The sequence below is a fragment of the Peromyscus eremicus genome, chromosome X (assembly GCF_949786415.1).
Source record: "Peromyscus eremicus chromosome X, PerEre_H2_v1, whole genome shotgun sequence".
NCBI lineage: Eukaryota > Metazoa > Chordata > Mammalia > Rodentia > Cricetidae > Peromyscus > Peromyscus eremicus.
Window position 1 is genome coordinate 33,710,253 of NC_081439.1, and position 21,102 is coordinate 33,731,354.

A 21,102-nucleotide genomic window follows, 5' to 3' on the forward strand; every position below is an offset into this window, starting at 1 on the left:
TGTTATTCAATGGTCCTAGCTTCCTCTTCCACCTGGTCCTCCACTGTAATTGAGGACCAGGTTCCAATCCTGCTGTAACCAAGTCTCTCCAGTCTTGTGGGACAATTCTGTTACTAGTTGACAATGAATTTAACATCTGCTTCACAAAAGATGAATGCATACCATATGAGATTATCACTTACTTAAATCTCCTTAAGTGGAACATTTCCATGGGAATCCAGTCAGCTCTTACACAGCCTTGGGAATATGTATCATTTGGCAGTTCCTGTAAGGTGACTGGATAAATTAAGGTTGGTTGTTTGAAAACCTTGGGCTATCCCTCTCTAATTTTATAATGTAATGGTGAGGTTGGTTCTCCTTTAAATTCCTCTGTCTGGGCCTGAATATCTCTATGATGTTTTAATAAGATTTTTCTAAGGCTTGTATCTTGGCACTCATATCAACCAACTTTTTTTAGAGAAAAATCAAGTATTATCAAACAGACAATAAAGATTATCAAAATGATAATTAACATTATGTCAATTCCAGTTAAGTTGATTATCCCTACATTTAATTGTTCCATTTTTAAACCATGCATTGCATAATCATACAGAGACCTAACTCCTTCCATCATAATAGTGTTTCCCATTTTTTAATGTGAATAAAAAACTGTTTCTTTTTTTTAACTAATTCCCCTCTTTAAGAATTCCCAATTGTCTCACCAAATCTGCTGCTGCTGCTGGTGAGGTGTGAGGCTGACTGTTGCTGTGTAAAACAGTAGAAGCCTGAGCAAGTGTTAAGGCAGCTACCTAGTGTGCCAGCAGCCCAAGGAGGGGTCCAGGGAAAGCTCACAACTCATTGGGAGAGAGAAGAAGCCAAACAGCCAGCCATCTGCATGGGGGAATGTGCAAAAGTAGCCAACCCCCACATTTAGAGCCCAAATGCCTGTGTTGTTTGCTACAGAGAGGCTGCAACAGAAAATCCCAAACATGCTCAGAGGCTGTAACCAATGGCTCTCTAATTATACTAAAGACCTGCTCAACAGATGAATGCTGTGCCTAGTACTAGAAACATAACTAACGAGTGCTATTGACATCATGGTTATTGGAGGAGAATCTATGATCACTAATTTACTAAACCAGCATAATCCCTCACAACAATCTATAAACATTTCTCCTTATACCCACAGGTAACTGTAGATTTCACCCCTCATGGAGGAAACTTCTCTTTGCCGCAGAGACAACTACAGAAAACCACAACCAAATAAATATTCAGAGCCCAGTCACAATGGATGCATCAGTTGCTGTCTCTAGGTTCCTGCCCTGATTTCCCTGTATGATAGGCTACCTAAAAAAAAAATAAATCCTTTCCCATGCCTTAAATTTCTTTTGGTCATAGTGTTTTATTTCTGCAATAGAAATCCTTATTAAGACACATTGAATGAGTATATCACTTGATTGAGGTGTTTGATATCCTACAATAGATTAAGAACTTACTTTTTAGTTTTCTGGAAGAATCTTTGCTCACTCCTGAAGGCATAATGAACGTATAGGTCCCTTAAGTACATAGTTGAAATAATGGTTGATAAAATTCTATTTCTTTTCCCCTAAATCATTACCCTTGTTAGGGATATTTTTGGCCTTTTGGATTGAAAATGGAAGGGAATAGTAGAGAACCTTCAATTATCATTTTATGGATAACCATTGTATATCCTTATTTTCTACATTTACAGTGTAACTGTTCCTATTGTTTAACGACATTTCCTCTGGATTTCTAGGGGCTTGTCAGTAAAGTCAGGCTGATTTACTCACTATAGTGTTGACATTAATAGAATGTTGTAGTTTATGCTCACTGTTAATTTCACAGAATCCAGAATTACACATAATAAGTTTCTGGGCACACTTGTGAGACATTATGTAGTTTTCATTAGCCTCTGGGAATGCTTGTATGGCGTTATTTTAAATAGGTGAGTTGAAGTGGGAAGTCCTGCCCTAAAGTTAGGCAGTACCTTTCCTGGCCTTGGGTCATGAACTGGATGAAAAGGGGAAAGCAAGTCAAACAGCATTTACCTCTATCTGTCTTCTAACTGTGATTACAATGTAATCAGCAATCTCAAGATCCTGCTACCATGACGTCTTTGTCACTATGAACTAGACCCTGGACTCCCAGACAAAATGACCTCTTTTTTTAAGAATTTAGTATGGAGCTTTCCTTGGGGAGTCCCTCAAGTTATCCCACTCCATCCAAGTTACACCTAGCTAGAATTATTTCATTGTTTTGTTGTTGATGATGAGTAATTTTTTTCTGTTATATTTCCCTAGGAAATGTCTCATAACAAGGAAGTGCATAAAAATGTATGGAACTATATCAGGGAATACTTGTTAAGTTAATTAGGTATAGGATAGTCTGAAAATATTTAGTATATAATAAAATTGGAGTACAAGGAGAATAAAAGATGAGATGAGATGCCTCAAATTTTAAAATTTTAGGAAAAGAAAAAACTATTTAAAGGACTAAATGAAGGAGCAAGGAAATATGGGGGAATAATTTCACAGGTATTTTGACAAAAGCATTGTGGAGATTCCTTATAACAATCTGTAACATAGTTTGAGAAATTTCATCTGGTGGAGAGTTGCAAATTTTATAGCATGGGAAATGGGACTTTTTTAATTTTTATGGATTTAGAGGATGATGTAAAGGGTCAATATATTTTGACACTCATTTTCATATCTACTATGTTCCTTGATTATTTACTTTCAACAACAGTAATTAAAATCCAGAACTCATAATACCAAGTAAGCAAGTTTTTATTTGATGAAAATCCATAAGCCAATCAATGAAATATTAAGCAACCCAAACAGGAAATGGAGGCCACTTGTCCAACTTTAGCATGCTCTGAATCTGGAAATTTTAGGTAGATATCTGAAGAATATTTGTGATTACTTCTTGTAGTTTTGGATTTTCAAGTCTGTAAGTTGGAAATTTACATTTAAATATTAGAATGTACATGGGAACGCCGGGGAAAAGTGAAAGTAAGGTAAATTGTGCCACCCACTAGAAATAAGAAGGAAGAAAGAGTTGCCATTGTCAGTGCAGTGCCAACTCTCTGGGTATCTGGGAAGGATGGTGTGTGGAAATATGGGGGGAAGGCAATCCTGTCCTTGTGAATGATGGCTAAATAGTTGTACAAGACGGAAAGGAAGACAAAGCTGCCAGCAATGATGTTCAGAACCCCTGAAAAGAAGAATGGATTGTAGGAGACTTTCTTCCGGGTTTTCCCTGAGTAAATATTCGAAAGAACAACAATGATGGAAACTGTCGCAACCATGCCGAGAAAGCTGGAGAGAAGTAACAGGTGTTGAGCAATTCGAATATCCAAAGGAATGAAGGTATCCTGGTAGGTATATGGGTAACACACTCTGAAAATGTTGGAAAGGTTTTCCTGGTGGTAAACGCAGGTCATCCACATCCCCACTAAAGTCATTCTGGGCTTGGAATCCATGGGCTCTCGAAAACCCCACACTCGCCAATGAGGGAGGGCCATAGAGGCGCTACAAAGGATCCATGCTAGGATGGCAGCAACAAAGCCTCCTAGCTGCCGGCTGGCACGCTTTCTGACCATTTTAACGGTGACACTGAACACCTGGAAACTGCAAAGAAACACAGGACATCATGAGGATGGGCTCTTCAGGCCTGGGAGATTGCCCCCTGTTGGGGCAGTACCAGGAGAGAAGGGTTATGTTGAGCAGGTGAGCCTTTGACCAGGAAATCTCCTGCAAGGAGTGTGTTCTGATCAAACTCAGAGGGGCTGGCTCTGTGACAACGTTTATTAGTAGGTTGATAATCCACACACCACCTAAAATTTTTCTTTTCCCACTGATTACAGACTCACAGTGAAGTTTGGCCCCAAATATTTAACCATCCAGATTGTCATCATAGCATGAAATTTCATACTGAAAATAGAAAGCCAACTGAAGCACAACAGTGGATAATTTATGCATTATCCATATCATGGAGTTCCATGCCAACCTTAAAGATAGAAGTGTAGTCATACATTCAAGCTGTGTTACTTTTGACTCAGCACATTTAACTGTTCATTTTTTTGTGACACTGTACGGCTATGTATCCCAGGCCGACCTTCAGCTAGAGGCAATATTGCTCCCTCTCCTTTTCAGCTGTTGGTATTAGAGGCAGGAACCACCACATCAGCTAACTAACGTCAGATTTTCAAAATCTATCAATGCTACAGCCAGTATGAGAAGATTGTCAACTTCTATACTGACTAGTTTCTCATTGTATGGATGACCCATGCTTTCTCTGATCAATCATTGAGTTTCTATATCTGGATTAATACTGAGTTTTACCTATTATGAATGGTGCCCTGTGCATTGTGCATGAGGATATCATGTATATATACCTGTGTGTGTATGTATGTATAGCTTATTAACTTATGTTGATGTACATTCTCACTTCCCTTGGTTTTATCCTAAGGAACAGGATTGAGTTTGTGTAATATGGTGTCTAGTGTGTATTTAAGAATTTACTAAATTGAAGAAATGATTAAGAATAGAAAATATACTGTAGAAAGAAAGCAAATGAAGTTATAATAACTGAAACATAGTCTACAACTAAGAACACAAATATCAAAATCACAAAATGACTGCAACTAACAATACTTTTCAATAATAACTTTAAGTACTAGTGGTCTCTACTTCCCAATCAAAAGACTCAAGTTGGATAAAGAAACAAGAGCTATCTTTGTGTAGTCTACAAGGAACTCACCTTGAAAGTTAGGAGCCACCTTAAATTGAAAGGATGAACAAAGTATCCTAAGCAAATAGGAATAGTAAAAGAACAGTTTTCTCTGCCCTAATTTTAGACAAAACAGACTACGAAATAAAATAAATAAAAGGAAACAAAGAAGGATACTTCAGAGACACAGCATCCAACCTCTCAACCCAGACAGATCTCACTCACCTTTCTCCAGGTCTAACCAAGTGAGTCTCCTTGACCTTCCCCTGACATATAGACTTTCCAACAACCAGATCTCTCCCGAGACCCACAACTATGGCCAAGCCTAGTCCAACCACAAATGTCTGCATGTAAAACAACCTCTACTCTTCTGCCAGAAACCACTCTGCCTTCCTCCCATCGAGAAGTTCCCTCCCACACCACCTCCAACTTTTCCATTCAGTCAGACCTACATCCATATTCAAGGCCTGGACCAGGAGGGACATCCTATACAGCAACCCAGTCCACTGTTTCCAGTAGACTGCATTCATCCCTAGCCATTTCCAACCTCTAGGACCACTATGCCCACACATTCTCTCTTCTGACCTAATCTGCTCTGTGCATATAAGATGAGAAAAGCAACTAACAGAATGAATCCATATGCCCAGATCTCATTGCAAAAATACAATCAATATGAAAGATCAAGCTAGTGTCTTCTCTCCAAAATCTACCAGACCTGTACAAGTGTTTGCTAATGAGAATATATAGATGAGCCCTAGGACAAGAGCACATAATTTAAATCAATAATCATATGCTTCAGTAAAGAATTCAAGGAATGTAAGAAGACACAAAGAAACAGCTCAATGAAGTTAAGGAGACAGAACTGAAGGAGAATAAACACCTGAGTGATGCCCATAACATGCAAATATAAGGTTGATGGAAACAGCAAAGACATCCTCGGACTTCAGAACAGAATTCAACCAGGAGATAGAAATATTGAGGAGAACTCCAGCTAAAATAAAAACCCAATAACTAAAGTAGAGAACTCAGAGGAAAGCCTTGTAAGTAGAATGACTCTAGCAGAAGATAGAACATCAGGTCTCAGAGCTAAAGTAGAGGATCTAGACCAAGCAAGCAATGGATATGAAAATTTTACAAAAACACAGGGAAGGAACAAACAAGTAATGTGGGACATCATGAAAAGCCAAACTTTCAAATTATACACATATGTGAGGGAGAAGATTCCCAAGTCAACAGCATAGACCAGGTGATCTTCAAGAAGATCGTAGAAGGAAACTTCCCCAAACTAAGGTAAGGCACACCCATGCAGATACAGAAGCACACGGAACACCAAATAGACAAGAATAGAAAGGAAGATCCCATAGCATATCATAGATAAAACACTAAGTATATATAACAAAGAAAGTGTATTGAAACCTGCATGGGAGAAACTACAAGTCACATATGAAGAAAAACTCATCAGCATAACAGCTGACTTCCTGATGGCAACCTTGAAATTGAGAAGAGCCTGGAACAATGCATTTAACTCCTAAAAGATGGAAAAGCCTAGACTAATATAAGACTAATATACCAGACAAAACTATCTGCCACTGTGACAGAAAAACTTTCCATGATATAAATCCCCTAAACAATTTCATATCCAACAAACCAAACCTAAAGAAAACATCAGGAGCTGTATTTTGGACTGAAGAGAAGAATAAGCAGAGTGGATGTGAAAAGAAATCAAGTCCATATTTTTTTAAATGTACCACTGAAGAAACAAACAACATAAATACCAACAACATAGTGATCACTATTAACATAGGTCTCAGTAATAAAGTAGATATGTAAAATGAATAGAAAATCTCTTAATAAAAAAAGGAGAAAAAAGATACATGACAGAGTTGTAGTAATAAAAACTTTATGATACTGACACAAGAACTGACAGGTAGATAAATGGAACTAAATGGAAGACCCAACCATGACTACATGTAACTTCAGCCATTTAATATTTGACAAAGATGCCACAAACATAAGCAAGAGAAAAGAAAACATTTTCAAGAAATGTTTTTGGGAAAATTGAGTGTTCACATGTAGAAGAATGAAATTAAACTCATCTCTATAACCCAGAACAAAAAGTAATTCCAAATGGATCAAAACCTGATCATGAAACCTGAAACACTGAAACTGTTAGAAGAAAACATATGCAGTGCCCCACATACTATAGTTGTAGGAAAGGACTTTCTGAATGGTACTCAATTTGCCCAAGAATTAAGGCCAACAAATGACCAGTGGGACTTCATAAAAGTAAAACCCTGGTATAAATTACAGATAGCACTTGTTTTTCTTTGTCTATAAAACAGTTTAATTTGAGGCTTACAGTTTCCAAGAGCTAAACTCCATAATCATCATGGCTGCAGGTAGGTAGGCATGGTGCTGGTGAGTAGCTGAGAGCTCACATCTTGAGACCTAACCATGAGGCAGAAAGAGCTAACTGGGAAGGACATAAGGCTTTTTAAATCTCAAAGACAATCCCAGTGACATACCGCCTCAAATAAGACCAATACATAATATTTCCCAAACAGTTCCAACAACTGGAGACCAAGAATTCAAACACATGAACTTATGGGAGGCATTTTCATTCAAACCACCATAGTAATTATTACTAATCATATAACCCCAAACTATAGTGACTTTCAGTCTCTTTTTTGCCTTTTTTATTCTTCTCTCATACGCATCCCAATGACAGTTTCCTCTCTTCATCTTCCTCCTAGTCTCTGCCCACCCATTTCCCCTCTCCCCTAGATCCACTCCTCCTACATTTCCCTTTGTAAAGTAGTCATCTCAGATATGTCAACCAAACATGGCATAACAAGTTACAATAAGACTAGGCACAAACCCTCATATCAAGGCTGAATGAGGCAAGCATTTGTTTCATATTGCTGTGGTTTGTCATTTTTTTTGTCTTACTGTTCCTTTGATTGTTTTGATTTTTTGTTTCTATGGGTTTTGTTTCTTGTTTTCTTTTGAGAGAGAGGAGAGAGAGAGAGAACATAAAGTAGGTTTGTAAGGAGGTGGGTAGTATCTGTGAGGAGTTGGGGAGGTAAACACACATTATATATATATACATATATATGTATATATATATATAGTGTGTGTGTGTGAAAAATAAGAAAAAAGGAGGAAAACAGTAAAAAGGTTCTTCAAAGCTAAACTAGCAATAAACAGATTTAAGAGGAAGTCAACAAGTTGGGAGAGAATATTTATCATATATGTACCTTTTACAAGGTTAATATCCAGAAAATATAAAGAAATAAAAAAATCAAAGATTCAAAAACAAAAACAAAACCCAACCCATTCAATTAATTGAGCCTCAGACCTGAACAGAGAGTTCACAAAGGGAGAAAAAAAGATAAAAAAGTTCGTCATCCCTAGAAATTGGGAAATGCAAATCAAAATCAGAACTTTAATATTTCATTTTACCCCAGTTAGAATGCAAATATCAGCAAAACAACAGAAAACAAACACTGAAGTAGATGTGGGGGAAAGGGAGTCTTCATTCACTCTAACATAGGATTATACACTGCTACAGTTACTATTCAAATCAATGTGTAGGATTCTTAGAAAGGTAAAAATAAATCTATCATATGACCAAACTATATCATTCCTTGACATATGCACAAAGGACAAGACATCCTACTTCACAGATACTTGTGTAGCCACATTCATTGCAGTTCTTTTCACAACAGCCAGGAAATGGAAACAACATAAATGTCCTTCAACCAACAAGTTGATAATGATACATAAGTACACTAGGGAATACTACTCAATTATAAAGAAAAAGAAAATAATGAACTTTTCAGGTAAGTGGGTGAAAATAGAAAAAATCATATTGAGTGGGGTAACCTAGACTCAGGAAGCCAAACATCACTCGTTCTCCAGCCTCAAATCTTTAGATATGAATACATATCCTGAATTAACTTCCTTAACCAGGAAGGTCAAAAGATTCCTTAGCTGGGTTATTCAGTGTGGTAGCAATAGAGAGGGCAATAACAGGATACAGGTGATCATTTGATCTGGGAAATGGGAAAGGGGCAGTCCTAATTAGGGAGGGGTGAGGGACAGAAAAACAGAAAGAGGGAGGAAATAAAGGAACAGTAAAAAGTTCGGAAAAATCATAAGGAATCATACTATTATCTTATAAAAACTTTAATAACCTATAAAACACATTAACTATATAAATATATGTACCATGTTTAATGGAAATTTTCTCTTTTGAACTATTATTGCTCCTTCCAATAGTCAAAAATGATCTAACAAAACTCACAAAATGATGCATGAGCCTTGTTTTGAGTTGTGGTTCTAGGCTGTCCAGGAGAATACCAAAACAGACTATTGTAAATTGTCCTTGATTGCCCCACACACATCATGTACTTCAGATTCAGGGAATAGAGACTTCTGAGCTGGAACTGACCTGAATGCCTTCTCCCTGAGAATTACTTTAATGATACTAGAAGGAGCTGTGCAAGCTTCCAGAGGATGGAGGAAACAAACAGTCCTACCCAGCTATAATGCCTATGAACCACAACAATAACCACCATGGCGAGATAAGCCTAAGTTTGTAGTAGTGGCACACATAATTTGCTAGTAACCAACTGCTCTCTAATTGGACTTAAAACCCACTTACGAAAGGCAGACCATGTCTGGTACAGGAAACCTAGCTAACTACCCAGGTCTAGTGAAGTCACTAGATCTTGAAGGAGAACCTGCAACTAATACTTAATTAAAACAGCGTAATCTCTAACTGCTTTCTAAATATTTGTCATTATACCCTCAGATAAGTGTATTTCTCATCTCACCACTCATCAAGAAAGCTTCTCTTTACAACAGATGAAAACAACTACAGAAGTCCACAACCAATCAAAATTCATGGTTATGTGGCCCAGTCCCACCGGATAGATCTACAGAATACCTCCCACATCTAAGTCTTGGGGAACATTGTGGAAAATGGAGATGAAAGATTGTAGGAGCTAGAGGAATACAGTTTGCTGTGAGACTATGTCTCCTAGTAATGTCAAAATCCCCGCATATAAAGTCTCACCAACATGACTGCCTTAACATGGACAGAACAAGTTCTACAATCATAGATATGACCAAGTGGATAAAGAAAGCTCACCAGGCTCAACCCTACACAGAAAACTACAGACAACAGAGGAATGCTGAAAGCTGTAAAAGAGTCTTACCCAGGAAAGAGCACACCAATTGGCTATCCAACACCAAATGTTCAGCAGTAAAACGACACATACAAGTAACATTATACAGACTGAGCAGGTTGTATTTAGGAATGTATATGTATATACATTTACATGTAACAATGATTAATGAAAAAGGGGCTGTGTATTTGAAAGAAAGCAATGATGGATTTATGGGACTGCTTGGAGAGAGGGAAGTAAGAATAATGATGTCTGCTATCTTCCTCTGAGTGCACCAGAAAACTCTATAGTCCACTCCGTTGGCAGTCTCAGAGTGAAAACACAAACAAATCTCCTGCAAAAATAGAAGATCAATAAATTTGAGAGCTGGTTCTTTGAGAAGATAAACAAGAATTACAGACTACTGGCACAATTATTACCAAATGAATCAAATGAAGAGATTCAGAGCTAAAAGGGAAAATGACTGACCTCAAAGAAATTCACAATAAGGGAAAAAATAAAAAATTATATTCTATAAAGTTATAAAACCTAAAAGAAATGGATGAGTTTCTAGATGCATCCAAACCACCAAAGTTAAGCCAAGAAGGGATCAACAATTTAAACAGGTACATAAATAAGGAAATAGAAACAATGATAAAATGCTTTTTGACTTCTTCAATTTCTTTCTTCAATATCTTAAAGTTTTTATTATACAAGCCTTGCATTTATTTAGTTACAGATATTGCAAGAAAGTTTTTGAGCTTATTAATTTGCATATAAAAGGGTTACTGATTTTTGTGTGTTAATTTTGCATCCTGCTACTGTGCTGAAATTGCTTTTCAGTTGAAGAAGTTTCCTGGTGGAGTCTTTAAAAAATTTTACATATAAAATCATATCATAGGCAATTAATGATACTTTGAATTATTCCAAAGATGAAAAGTCCTCCCACGCTCATGAATCAGTAGGATTAATATTGTAAGAATGGCCAGCCTGAGTTCCCATCCTGACCAGAGGTGAGTGTCTGGGGTCATACCCAGGGAGGCCTACCCCTAGGTCCCATCCCTGGGCACCAGCCATTCTTGGGGAAGACCTGCCCAACTTGGCCCCAGTTTCTGGCCATCAGCCGGGCCCCCACAGGAAGGTTCCCTTTCTCCAAGACCACCCTCCCTGGCAGACCCTGCAATCTACACACCTTGCCCCCACACCCATCTGCCCAAGACCCCCGCCACTTCCTGAGACTTGGTGACCAGCCCCCAGCTCCCATCTGGCCCAGAGGTCCCATCTGGCCCAGAGAGCTCCCATCTGGCCCAGAGAGATCCCATCTGACCCGGAGAGCTCTCATCAGGCACAGAGAGCTCCCATCTAGCCCAGAGAGCTCCTACCCAGCCCAGAGAAACAGAGAGCTCTCATTGGACAAAGAATCGACATTGGACCAAGAGTAAACTCAGGAGACAGGGAATCTGTGAGCCCTGATTAGACCAAGAGTGGCTTTCTGAGAAGCAGAATCCACCACCTCTCATTGGAACAAGAGAGGCTTCCTGAAATGCCAAATCTGTCAGCTCAGTCTGGACCAAGAGCGCTGATAAGACCAAGAACAAATCCACGAGGAGATGGGCAGAAGTCAAGGCAAAGTACATACAACAAAATAAAGAGCAATACAGCATCACCAGAACCTAGCCCTTCTCCAACAGCAAGACCTGAACATCACAAAATGGAAGAAGCAGACAAAAAGCAACCTTAAGAACAACATCATGAAGATGCTAGAGGCTTTTAAAGAAGAAATCAAAAATGAAACGGAGGAAAGGATAAACAAAAAAGTGGAGGAAATCAATAAAGAACATGAAATGTCAAACAAAAAAGGGAAGAACGCTATAAAAACTTGAGGAAAAGACAAATAAAGCAGAAGAAAACAATAAATCCCTGAAAGAAAACCATGAAAAAGATGAGGGAAACAGTCCAAGACCTGAAAGGGAAATAGAAAAAAATGAAGAAGACACAAACAGAGGGAATGCCAGAAATAGAAAATCTGAGAAAACAAACAGGAAACACAGATGCAAGCATAACCAATAGAATACAAGAGATGGAATAGAGGATCTCTGGAGTAGAGGATACAGTAGAGGAAATTGATTCATAAGTCAAAGAAAATACCAATGCCAAAAAAATTATAATACAAAAATGTCCAAGATATCTGGGACACCATGAAAAGACCAAACCTATGAAAAATAGGGATAGAGGAAGGAGAAGAATACCAACTCAAAGGCACAGAAAATATTTTCAACAAGATTATAGAAGAAAACTTTCCCAACTTAAAGAAGGAAATGCCTATGAAGATACAAGAAGCCTATAAAACACCAAACAGAGTAGACTCCCCAAAAAGTCCCCTTGTCACATAATAATTAAACAACTAAATGTACAGAATAAGAAAGATTATTAAGAGCAGCAAAGGAAAAAGGCCTGTGACTTATAAAGGCAAACCCATCAGAATAACACCCGATTTCTCAATGGAGACTTTGAAAGCCAGAAGTACCTGAACAGATGTAACGCAGACACTAAGAAACCATGGACGCCAGCCTAGACAAATATACCCAGCAAAACTTTCAATCATCATAGACAGAGTGAATAAGACATTCCAAGACAAGGCCAGATGTAAACAACACTTATCCACAAACCCAGCCCTACAGAAAGCACTAGAAGGAAAATTCCAACCTAAGGAAGTCAGATACACCCTTGAAAACACAGACAATAGATAACACCACAACAGTAAACCCCAAAGAAGAGAAGTACACACACACTACCACCAAAAAATAACAGGAATGAACAATTACTGGTCATTAATATCCCTTAATATCAATGGACTTAATTCACCTATAAAAAGACACAGGCTTACAGAATGGATACAAAAGAGGATCTCATAGTCTTAAGAAGCAAGTTGGTGTAGCCATCCCAATATCCAGCAAAATAGACTTCAAACTAAAATCAATCAAAAGAGATCAAGAAGGGCATTACATACTCATCACAGGAAAGATCCACCAAGATGAAGTTTCAATTCTGAACATTTATGCCCCAAACACAAGGGCATCCACATATGTAAAAGAAACATTACTAAAGCTTAAATCACATATAAAACCCCACACATCAATAGTGGGAGACTTCAACACCCCACTTTCACCACTGGACAGACCTGCCAAATCGAAACTTAACAGAGAAATAAAGGACTTAACTGATGTTATGACTCAAATGGACTTAATCAATATCTACAGAACATTCCATCCTAACAAAAATGAATATACCTTCTTCTCAGCACCCCATGGAACCTTCTCTAAAATCGACCACATACTTGGCCACAAAGCAAATCTCAATAGATACAAAACAATTGGAATAACCTCCTGTATTCTATCAGACCACCATGGTTTAAAGTTAGATTTCAACAACAACAAAAACTACAGAAAACCTACAATCTCATGGAAACTGAATAATGCTCAACTGAATCACCAATGAGTTAAGGAAGAAATAAAGAAAGAAATTAAAGACTTCCTAGAGGTCAATGAAAATGAAGACACCACATACCCAAACTTATGGGACACTATGAAAGCAATGCTAAGAGGGAAATTCATAGCACTAAATGCCCACATAAAGAAGTTGGAGAAATCTCACACTAGTGACTTAATAGTACACCTGAAAGCTCTAGAACAAGAAGAAGCAAAGTCACCCAGGAGGAACAGACACCAGGAAATAATCAAATTGAGAGCTGAAATTAATAAAATAGAAACCAAGAGAACTATACAAAAAAATTAATGAAACAAAGAGTTGGTTCTTTGAGAAAATCAACAATATAGACAAGCCCTTATCCAAACTAACCAAAAGACAGAGAGAGAGCATCCAAATCAACAAAATCAGAAATGAAAAGGGAGACATAACAACTAACACTAAGGAAATCCAGAAAATCATCAGGTCATACTACAAAAACCTCTACTCCACAAAACTGGAAAATCTAAAAGAAATGGATAATTTTCTGGATAGGTACCACATACCTAAGTTAAATCAAGACCAGATAAACTATTTACATAGTCCAATAACCCCTAAGGAAATAGAAACAGTCATTAAAAGTCTCCCAATCAGAAAAAAGCCCAGGACCAGATGGTTTCAGGGCAAAATTCTACCAGAACTTCAAAGAAGAGTTAATACCAATACTCTTTAATTTGTTTGACACAATAGAAACAGAAGGAACATGACCAAACTCCTTCAATGAGGCTACAATTACCCTGATTCCCAAGCCAAACAAAGATGCAACAAAGAAAGAGAACTACAGACTGATCTCCCTCATGAACATTGATGCAAAAGTACACAATACTGGCAAAAAGACTCCAAGAACACATCAAAACAATTATCCACCATGATCAAGTAGGCTTCATCCCAGGGATGCAAGGGTGGTTCAACATACGAAAGTTCATCAATGTAATACACCATATAAACAAACTGAAAGAAAGAAAACCACATGATCATCTCACTAATGCCGAAAAGGCATTTGACAAAATCCAACACCCCTTCATGATAAAAGTCCAGGAGAGATCAGGAATACAGGGAACATACCTAAACATAATAAAGGCAATTTACACCAAGTCAAGAGCAAACATCAAATTAAATAGAGAGAAACTCAAAGCAATTCCACTAAAATCAAGAAGAAGGCAAGGCTGTCTGCTCTCCCCATACTTATTCAATATAGTACTTGAAGTTCTAGCTAGAGCAATAAGATAACATAAGGAGATTAAGGGGATACAAATTAGAAGGGAAAATTCAAGCTTTTGCTATTTGCATATGACATGATCGTATACATGAGTGACCCCAAAAATTCGACCAAGGAACTCATACAGCTTATAAACACCTTCAGCAACATAGGAGGATACAAGATCAACTCAAAAAAATCAGTAGCCCTCCTATATACAATTGACAAACAGGCTGAGAAGGAAATCAGAGATACATCACCCTTTACAGTAGCCACAAATGATATAAAATACCTTGGGGTAATTCTAACGAAGCAAGTGAAAGACCTATATGACAAGAACTTTAAGTCCCTGAAAAAAGAAATTGAAGAAGATGTCAGAAAATGGAAAGATCTCCCATGCTCATGGATAGGCAGGATTAACATAGTAAAAATGGCAATCTTACCAAAAGCAATCTACAGATTCAATGCAATCCCCATCAAAATACCAACACAATTCTTCACAGACCTGGAAAGAATAATACTCAACTTCATATGGAAAAACAAAAAACCCAAGATAGCCAAAAGAATCCTGTACAACAAAACAACCTCTGGAGGCATCACGATCCCTGACCTCAAGCTCTACTATAGAGCTACAGCAATAAAAACAGCTCGGTACTGGCATAAAAACCATTATGTGGACCAATGGAATCGAATTGAAGACTCTGACATTAATCCGCACACCTATGAACATATAATTTTTGATAAAGAAGCCACAATTGTACAATGGAAAAAAGAAAGCATCTTCAACAAATGGTGCTAGAATAACTGGATGTCAACATGTAGAAGAATGCAAATAGATCCATACCTGGCACTGTGCACAAAACTTAAGTCCAAGTGGATCAAAGACCTCAACATAAATCCAGTTACTCTGAACCTGATAGAAGAGAAAGTAGGAAGTAGTCTTAAACGCATTGACACCGGAGATCACTTCCAAAATATAACACCAGTAGCACAGACACTGAGAGAAACAATCAATCAATGGGACCTCTTAAAATTGAGAAGCTTTTGAAGAGCAAAGGACACGGTCAACAAGACAAAGCGACAGCCTACAGAATGGAAACAAATCTTCACCAACCCCACATCTGACAGAGGGCTAATATCCAGAATATATAAGGAACTCAAGAAATTAGACATCAAAATGCCCAACACTCCAATTAATAAATGGGCTATAGAGCTAAACAGAAAATTCTCAACAGAAGAAGCTCAAATGACTGAAAGACATTTAAGGAATTGCTCAACATCCCTAATCATCAGAGAAATGCAAATAGAAACAACTCTGATATCACCTTACACCTGTCAGAATGGCTAAAATCAAAAACACTGAAGACAGCTTATGCTGGAGAGGATGTGGAGCTAGGGGAACTCTCCTCCACTGTTAGTGGGAATGCAAGCTTGTACAGGCACTTTGGAAATCAATATGGTGCTTTCTTAGAAAATTGAGAATCAATCTCCCCCAAGACCCAGCTATACCACTCTTTGGCATATACCCAAGGAATGCTCAATCATACCACAAGGGCACTTGCTCAGCTATGTTCATATCAGCATTGTTTGTAATAGGCAGAACCTGGAAACAGCCTAGATGCCCTTCAACTGAAGAATGGATAAATAAAATGTGGTACATATACACAATGGAATACTACTCAGCAGAGAAAAACAATGGCATCATGAGGTTTGCAGGCAAATGGCTGGATCTAGAAAAAATCATCCTGAGTGAGGTAACCCAGACTCAGAAAGACAAACATGGTATGTACTCACTCATAGGAGGATACTAGATGTAAAACAAAGGATGACTAGTCTGCTACTCACAACTCCAGTGAGGCTACCTAGAAAACAGACCCTAAGAAAGACACAGAGATCACCCAATGACAGAGAAATGGATGAGATCTACATGAGCAAACTGGACATGGGGGGGTAATGAAGGGCAAGGGTTGGGGGAAATAGAGCTTAGGGGAGTGGTAGATCCCAGCTGGATCAAGAACAGAGAGGGAGAACAAGGAAAAAGAGACCATGATAAATGAAGACCTCATGGGAATAGGAAGAAGCACAGTGCTAGAGAGGTCCCCAGAAATCCACAAAGATACCTCCACAATAGACAACTGGCAATGGTTGAGAGAAAGCTCGAACTGATCTACACCCTAATTGTCATGCTAGAACTCTCACCCAATGACTGATGGAAGCAGATGCAGAGATCCACGGCCACACCCCAGGTGGAGTTCCAGGAGTCCAATCAGCAAGAAAGAAGAGGGATTATATGAGCGAGAATTGTTGCGACTATGATTGCAAAAAGCACAGGGACAAATAGCCAAACGAATGGAAACACATGAACTATGAACCAATAGCTGAGGAGCCCCCAACTGGATCAGGCCCTCTGGATAAGTGAGACAGTTGATTAACTTGAACGGATTGGGAGGCCCCCAGGCAATGGGACCGGGACCTGTCCTTAGTGCATGAGCTGGCTGTTTAGAACCTGGGGCTTATGCAGGGACACTTTGCTCAGCCTGGGCGAAGGGAGGAGGGTACTGGACCTGCCTCGATTGAATCTTCCAGGCTGAGCTGAATCCCCATTGGAGTCCTTGCCCTGGAGAAGATGGGAATGGGGGGTGGGCTGGGGGAGGGCAGTGGGGGAGGCTTGAGGAGAGAGGACAGGGCAATCCATGGCTGATATGTAAAATTAAATTAAATTCTAAAATAAATTTAAAAAAAATGAATGGCCAGCCTACCAAAACTAATCTACAGATTCAGTGCAATTCCCATTAAGATCCTTACATATTTTTTCACAGAAATTGATAAAGTAGTTTTCAACTTCAAATGGAAAAACAAAATACCCAAGATAGCATAAACCATCCTAAGTAATAAAAGAGCTGCAAAAAGTATCAATTTCAAGTTGTATTACAAAGCTACAGTAATTTAAAAAAACAACAACATGAAATTGGTATAAAACCAGACACATTGGTCAATGGAGTAGAACAGAATAATCAGACATAATCCCACATACTTTCAGACACTTGATTTTTGACAAAGAAGCTAAGAACACACTAGAGAAACAATAGATGCTTCAACAAATTGTTCTGGTCAAACTGGATAGTTGTATGTCAAAGAATTCATATTTGTCACCCTGCACAAAATTCAATTCCAAATCAGTCAAGTACCTCAACATAAGACCAAATAACCTAACATGATAGAGGTTAAAGTATGGAATAGGCTTTAACTTACTGACACATGAATAGGACTTTCTGAACAGGACAGCAATACCATACCATTAAAGAACAACAATTAATAAAAGGGACCTCAAGAAACTAAAAAGCTTCTGTACAGCAAATGATAAAGTCATTCAAGAAAAGAGACAGCCCACAGAACAGGCAAAAATATTTACCAATACATCTGACAGAGGGTTAGTAACTAGAATACAAAAAAAACTAATTCAAAAAAACTGACCAACAAAAGAAATGATTCAACCAAAAAGTGAATGCAGATATAATCAGAGTTCTCAAAAGATGAAACATGGATAGGTGAGAAACACTTAAGAAGTATTCAGTATACTTAGACATAAAGAAAGTTCAAATTAAAACTACTTTAAGATTTCACCTTAGCCAGTCAGAATGACCAATATCAGTGGAAAGTGACAGCTCATGCTGGCAAGATTGTACAGAAAGGGAAATACTTACTCATTATTGTAAGAAAGCAAACTGGTACAGCCACTATGAAAATCAAAGTGGAGGTTCCTCAAAAAGCTGAAAAGTATTCTGCCACAATACCCAAGTAAACCATTCTTAGGCATATACCCAAAGAACTCTATATCTTATTACATTGATACTTGCTCTTCCATGCTCACGGCTCCTCTCTTCATAATATCCAGGTATTGCAAAAAGAAAGCCTAGATATCCATTGAATGATAAATGGATCATGAATATATTGCAAATTTACATAATAGAATATTATTTAGCTGTTAAGAAAAATGAAATTATGAAGTTTGCAGGTAAATTTAAGGAGCTAGAAAAAATTATCTCAAGCAAGTTGACCCAGATCTCAAAAGACAAATATTGCATATTTTCTCTTATGTATGAATGTTTGGTTTAAGCTTTAGATATGTGTGTTTCAATCAGAATAACCATAATGGTTAGGTAGCTATTAAGGGTCCAAGGGAGAGCAGGAGATCTCCAAAGGAAGGGAAAATATAGCATAGTGTTACAAAGATATAAAGGGAAAACTAGAATAGGAAGATTAAAAAGAGGGATGTGCAAGTAAAGTAAGGGGGAGAAAATAGGGAGGGATAACTAGAGCTAATGGAAATTTGAAAAACTATATGGAAATCTACTACTGTAGAAGTTTCTGGGGAAAATATATACATACATACATACACATTAACACATGCATATGTAAACTTAGAGTCATTTATAAAAGGGGATACAATGCCTCAACTATACGTCTTATATCACAAAGTTAAACATCCAGTGGCAGAAATGGGTTACATTTTGTTGAGTCATTGACCAAAAGTTTTTCATAGATCTCCAAACATCACATGTTAACTGCCAAGACTCTGGATTGTTCTCCATATCCTGACAAGACCCTATAGCTGAAGACATCACTTACTTGTATCATCAAACATGAAAGCTTCGCCTGTACTAGCTAGCATTTATTGGGCTAGAAGGTACTTTTCATACTATCAGAGAAAAAAGTAATCATCAATATCACCCAGCTTCAAATCCTGAGATGTAAAATAGTGACCTGCTTTCAAGATACACTGACATAATAGTTGGACAAATGTTATAGAGGTAACCAACAACCATTTTTATTGTACTTAAGGCTCACTCCATAAGAGGGAACACATATTTCACACTGCTAAAGTGGCCAATAACCTTAGACTAGATAGGTCAAACCTACTACTATTATTTTGCTGAAGGAAATAGCAATAAGATGACTCCTAATGATACAGTGCTATACCCATAGACCAATGCATTATTGAACCCTCTTCAGAGAAGCTTCTTACAGAGACCCACAACCTGACCAATGTCCAGTGAATTAGAGAGTTTGGAGCACTCAGCACTAAATGGATCTTTATCAAACCCCATCCCCTCACATTTCAGGGATCTATGTGGATGAGGAAGCAGAAAGATTTTAAGAGCCAAGGGTGAAGGATGACTCCAAGGAAACAGCTTCTTTCACACCCAACAGGGCTCATGCAACCTGGACACCCAGAGACTGTGACAGCATGTGCAAGGCCCACACAAGTTCTAACCATACGTTCTCTCAGCACAGAGAAGGAGAGGTAGACATGGGTCTCCCTGCTTACCAAGGAGCTATTTGCAATGGATACCTTCTGGGAAATGGAAAATAAGTTTCATCCAATAGACTATCATTGCATATATCAACTACATCCCAGAGCTGAGCTCATATCCAATAGTAGTTTACTGGCAGAAACTGGACTTCATTTTCAGAGACAGAGAAGGAAGCAGGCACAAGGTACTATCTTCAAAGGCACATTCCACAGGAACTACTTCCTGCCCAACATCCCATTTCCTTCAGTGTCCAGATCCTCTCAAGTTGCTATTAAGAGCTATGAATGATTGATTCAACACAAGATCCTTTTACAGATACAGGCCACATTGAATGATAGCACCATGTGAAATTAAGGACTAACTGTACAGGTGATAGAATATGATTCCTACTTACAGACTTGAGAAGGAGAGAAATATGCACATGGGTGGCAAATGGATGAGGCCTGTACACATTACACTAAAATGCCAGTCCCAAAAGATCAACCACCACGTGATTCCACTAAAACAGACCCTGGTGCAGTCACCTCCAGATGCAGACAGCACAGAGGCAGTTGCTAGCAGCCAGGGCAGTGAGAAATGATAGATGGCATTCAGTCAGAACAGCATTTCAGTTGGGGAATATGAACAGTGGTGACATTTCCACATCACTGTGAATGTACATGCAGCCATGAACCTACTTTTCCAATGTCAGTCATAAATTCTGATAAGGATACTTACAAACATTAACTACATACACAACAAAGATGGATAGAGCCTATACTTACCTGTTACACTATCTCCAAGTGAACTGGTGGCCAGTTGTGTGGTAAAATGTGAAGCTAACTGGATTAGCAGGGCTAAGACAACACAGCTCCCCTCATGTGTCCTTCAATGCTGGTTGCTGACTTCACAATCAGCTGTGTGGTGACTGGCCTACTTCACAGTTCTGAGACCTTTGTTGCATCATCAAATTTCATCTCTCAGGAAGATCATCTCCCAAGTTTCAGCCATTAGTGTATGAGAGCAATGACAGTTTGACTAACCATGGGAGAGTTTCCATTCCTTCTGTCCTGTTTTCTTAGGCAGCATTTGAGGAGTAGGATGTGTTTGCTAGTGTGCCTCCTTGCTCATAGTCAAGACCTAACTGACTGGTTCATCCCTGGCCATTACTTTTTCTTTCTAT

General features: G+C 38.3%; 1 protein-coding gene across 1 annotated transcript; it reads right to left on the bottom strand.

The window, feature by feature from the left end:
• Positions 1-2,768: 2,768 nt before the first annotated feature.
• On the bottom strand, positions 2,769-20,801 carry LOC131899405 (claudin-34-like). The gene is made up of 2 exons (XM_059250847.1): positions 20,705-20,801; positions 2,769-3,629 (listed from the first exon to the last, which is right to left on the bottom strand). Exon 2 carries the CDS (start codon positions 3,599-3,601, stop codon positions 2,969-2,971), a length of 633 nt encoding a protein of 210 aa, XP_059106830.1. The 5' UTR covers positions 3,602-3,629; positions 20,705-20,801; the 3' UTR covers positions 2,769-2,968.
• Positions 20,802-21,102: the final 301 nt, after the last annotated feature.

Bases quoted from the DNA above. Each gene is read 5' to 3' on its own strand.
- LOC131899405 (XM_059250847.1), bottom strand. From the start codon at position 3,601: ATGGTCAGAAAGCGTGCCAGCCGGCAGCTAGGAGGCTTTGTTGCTGCC.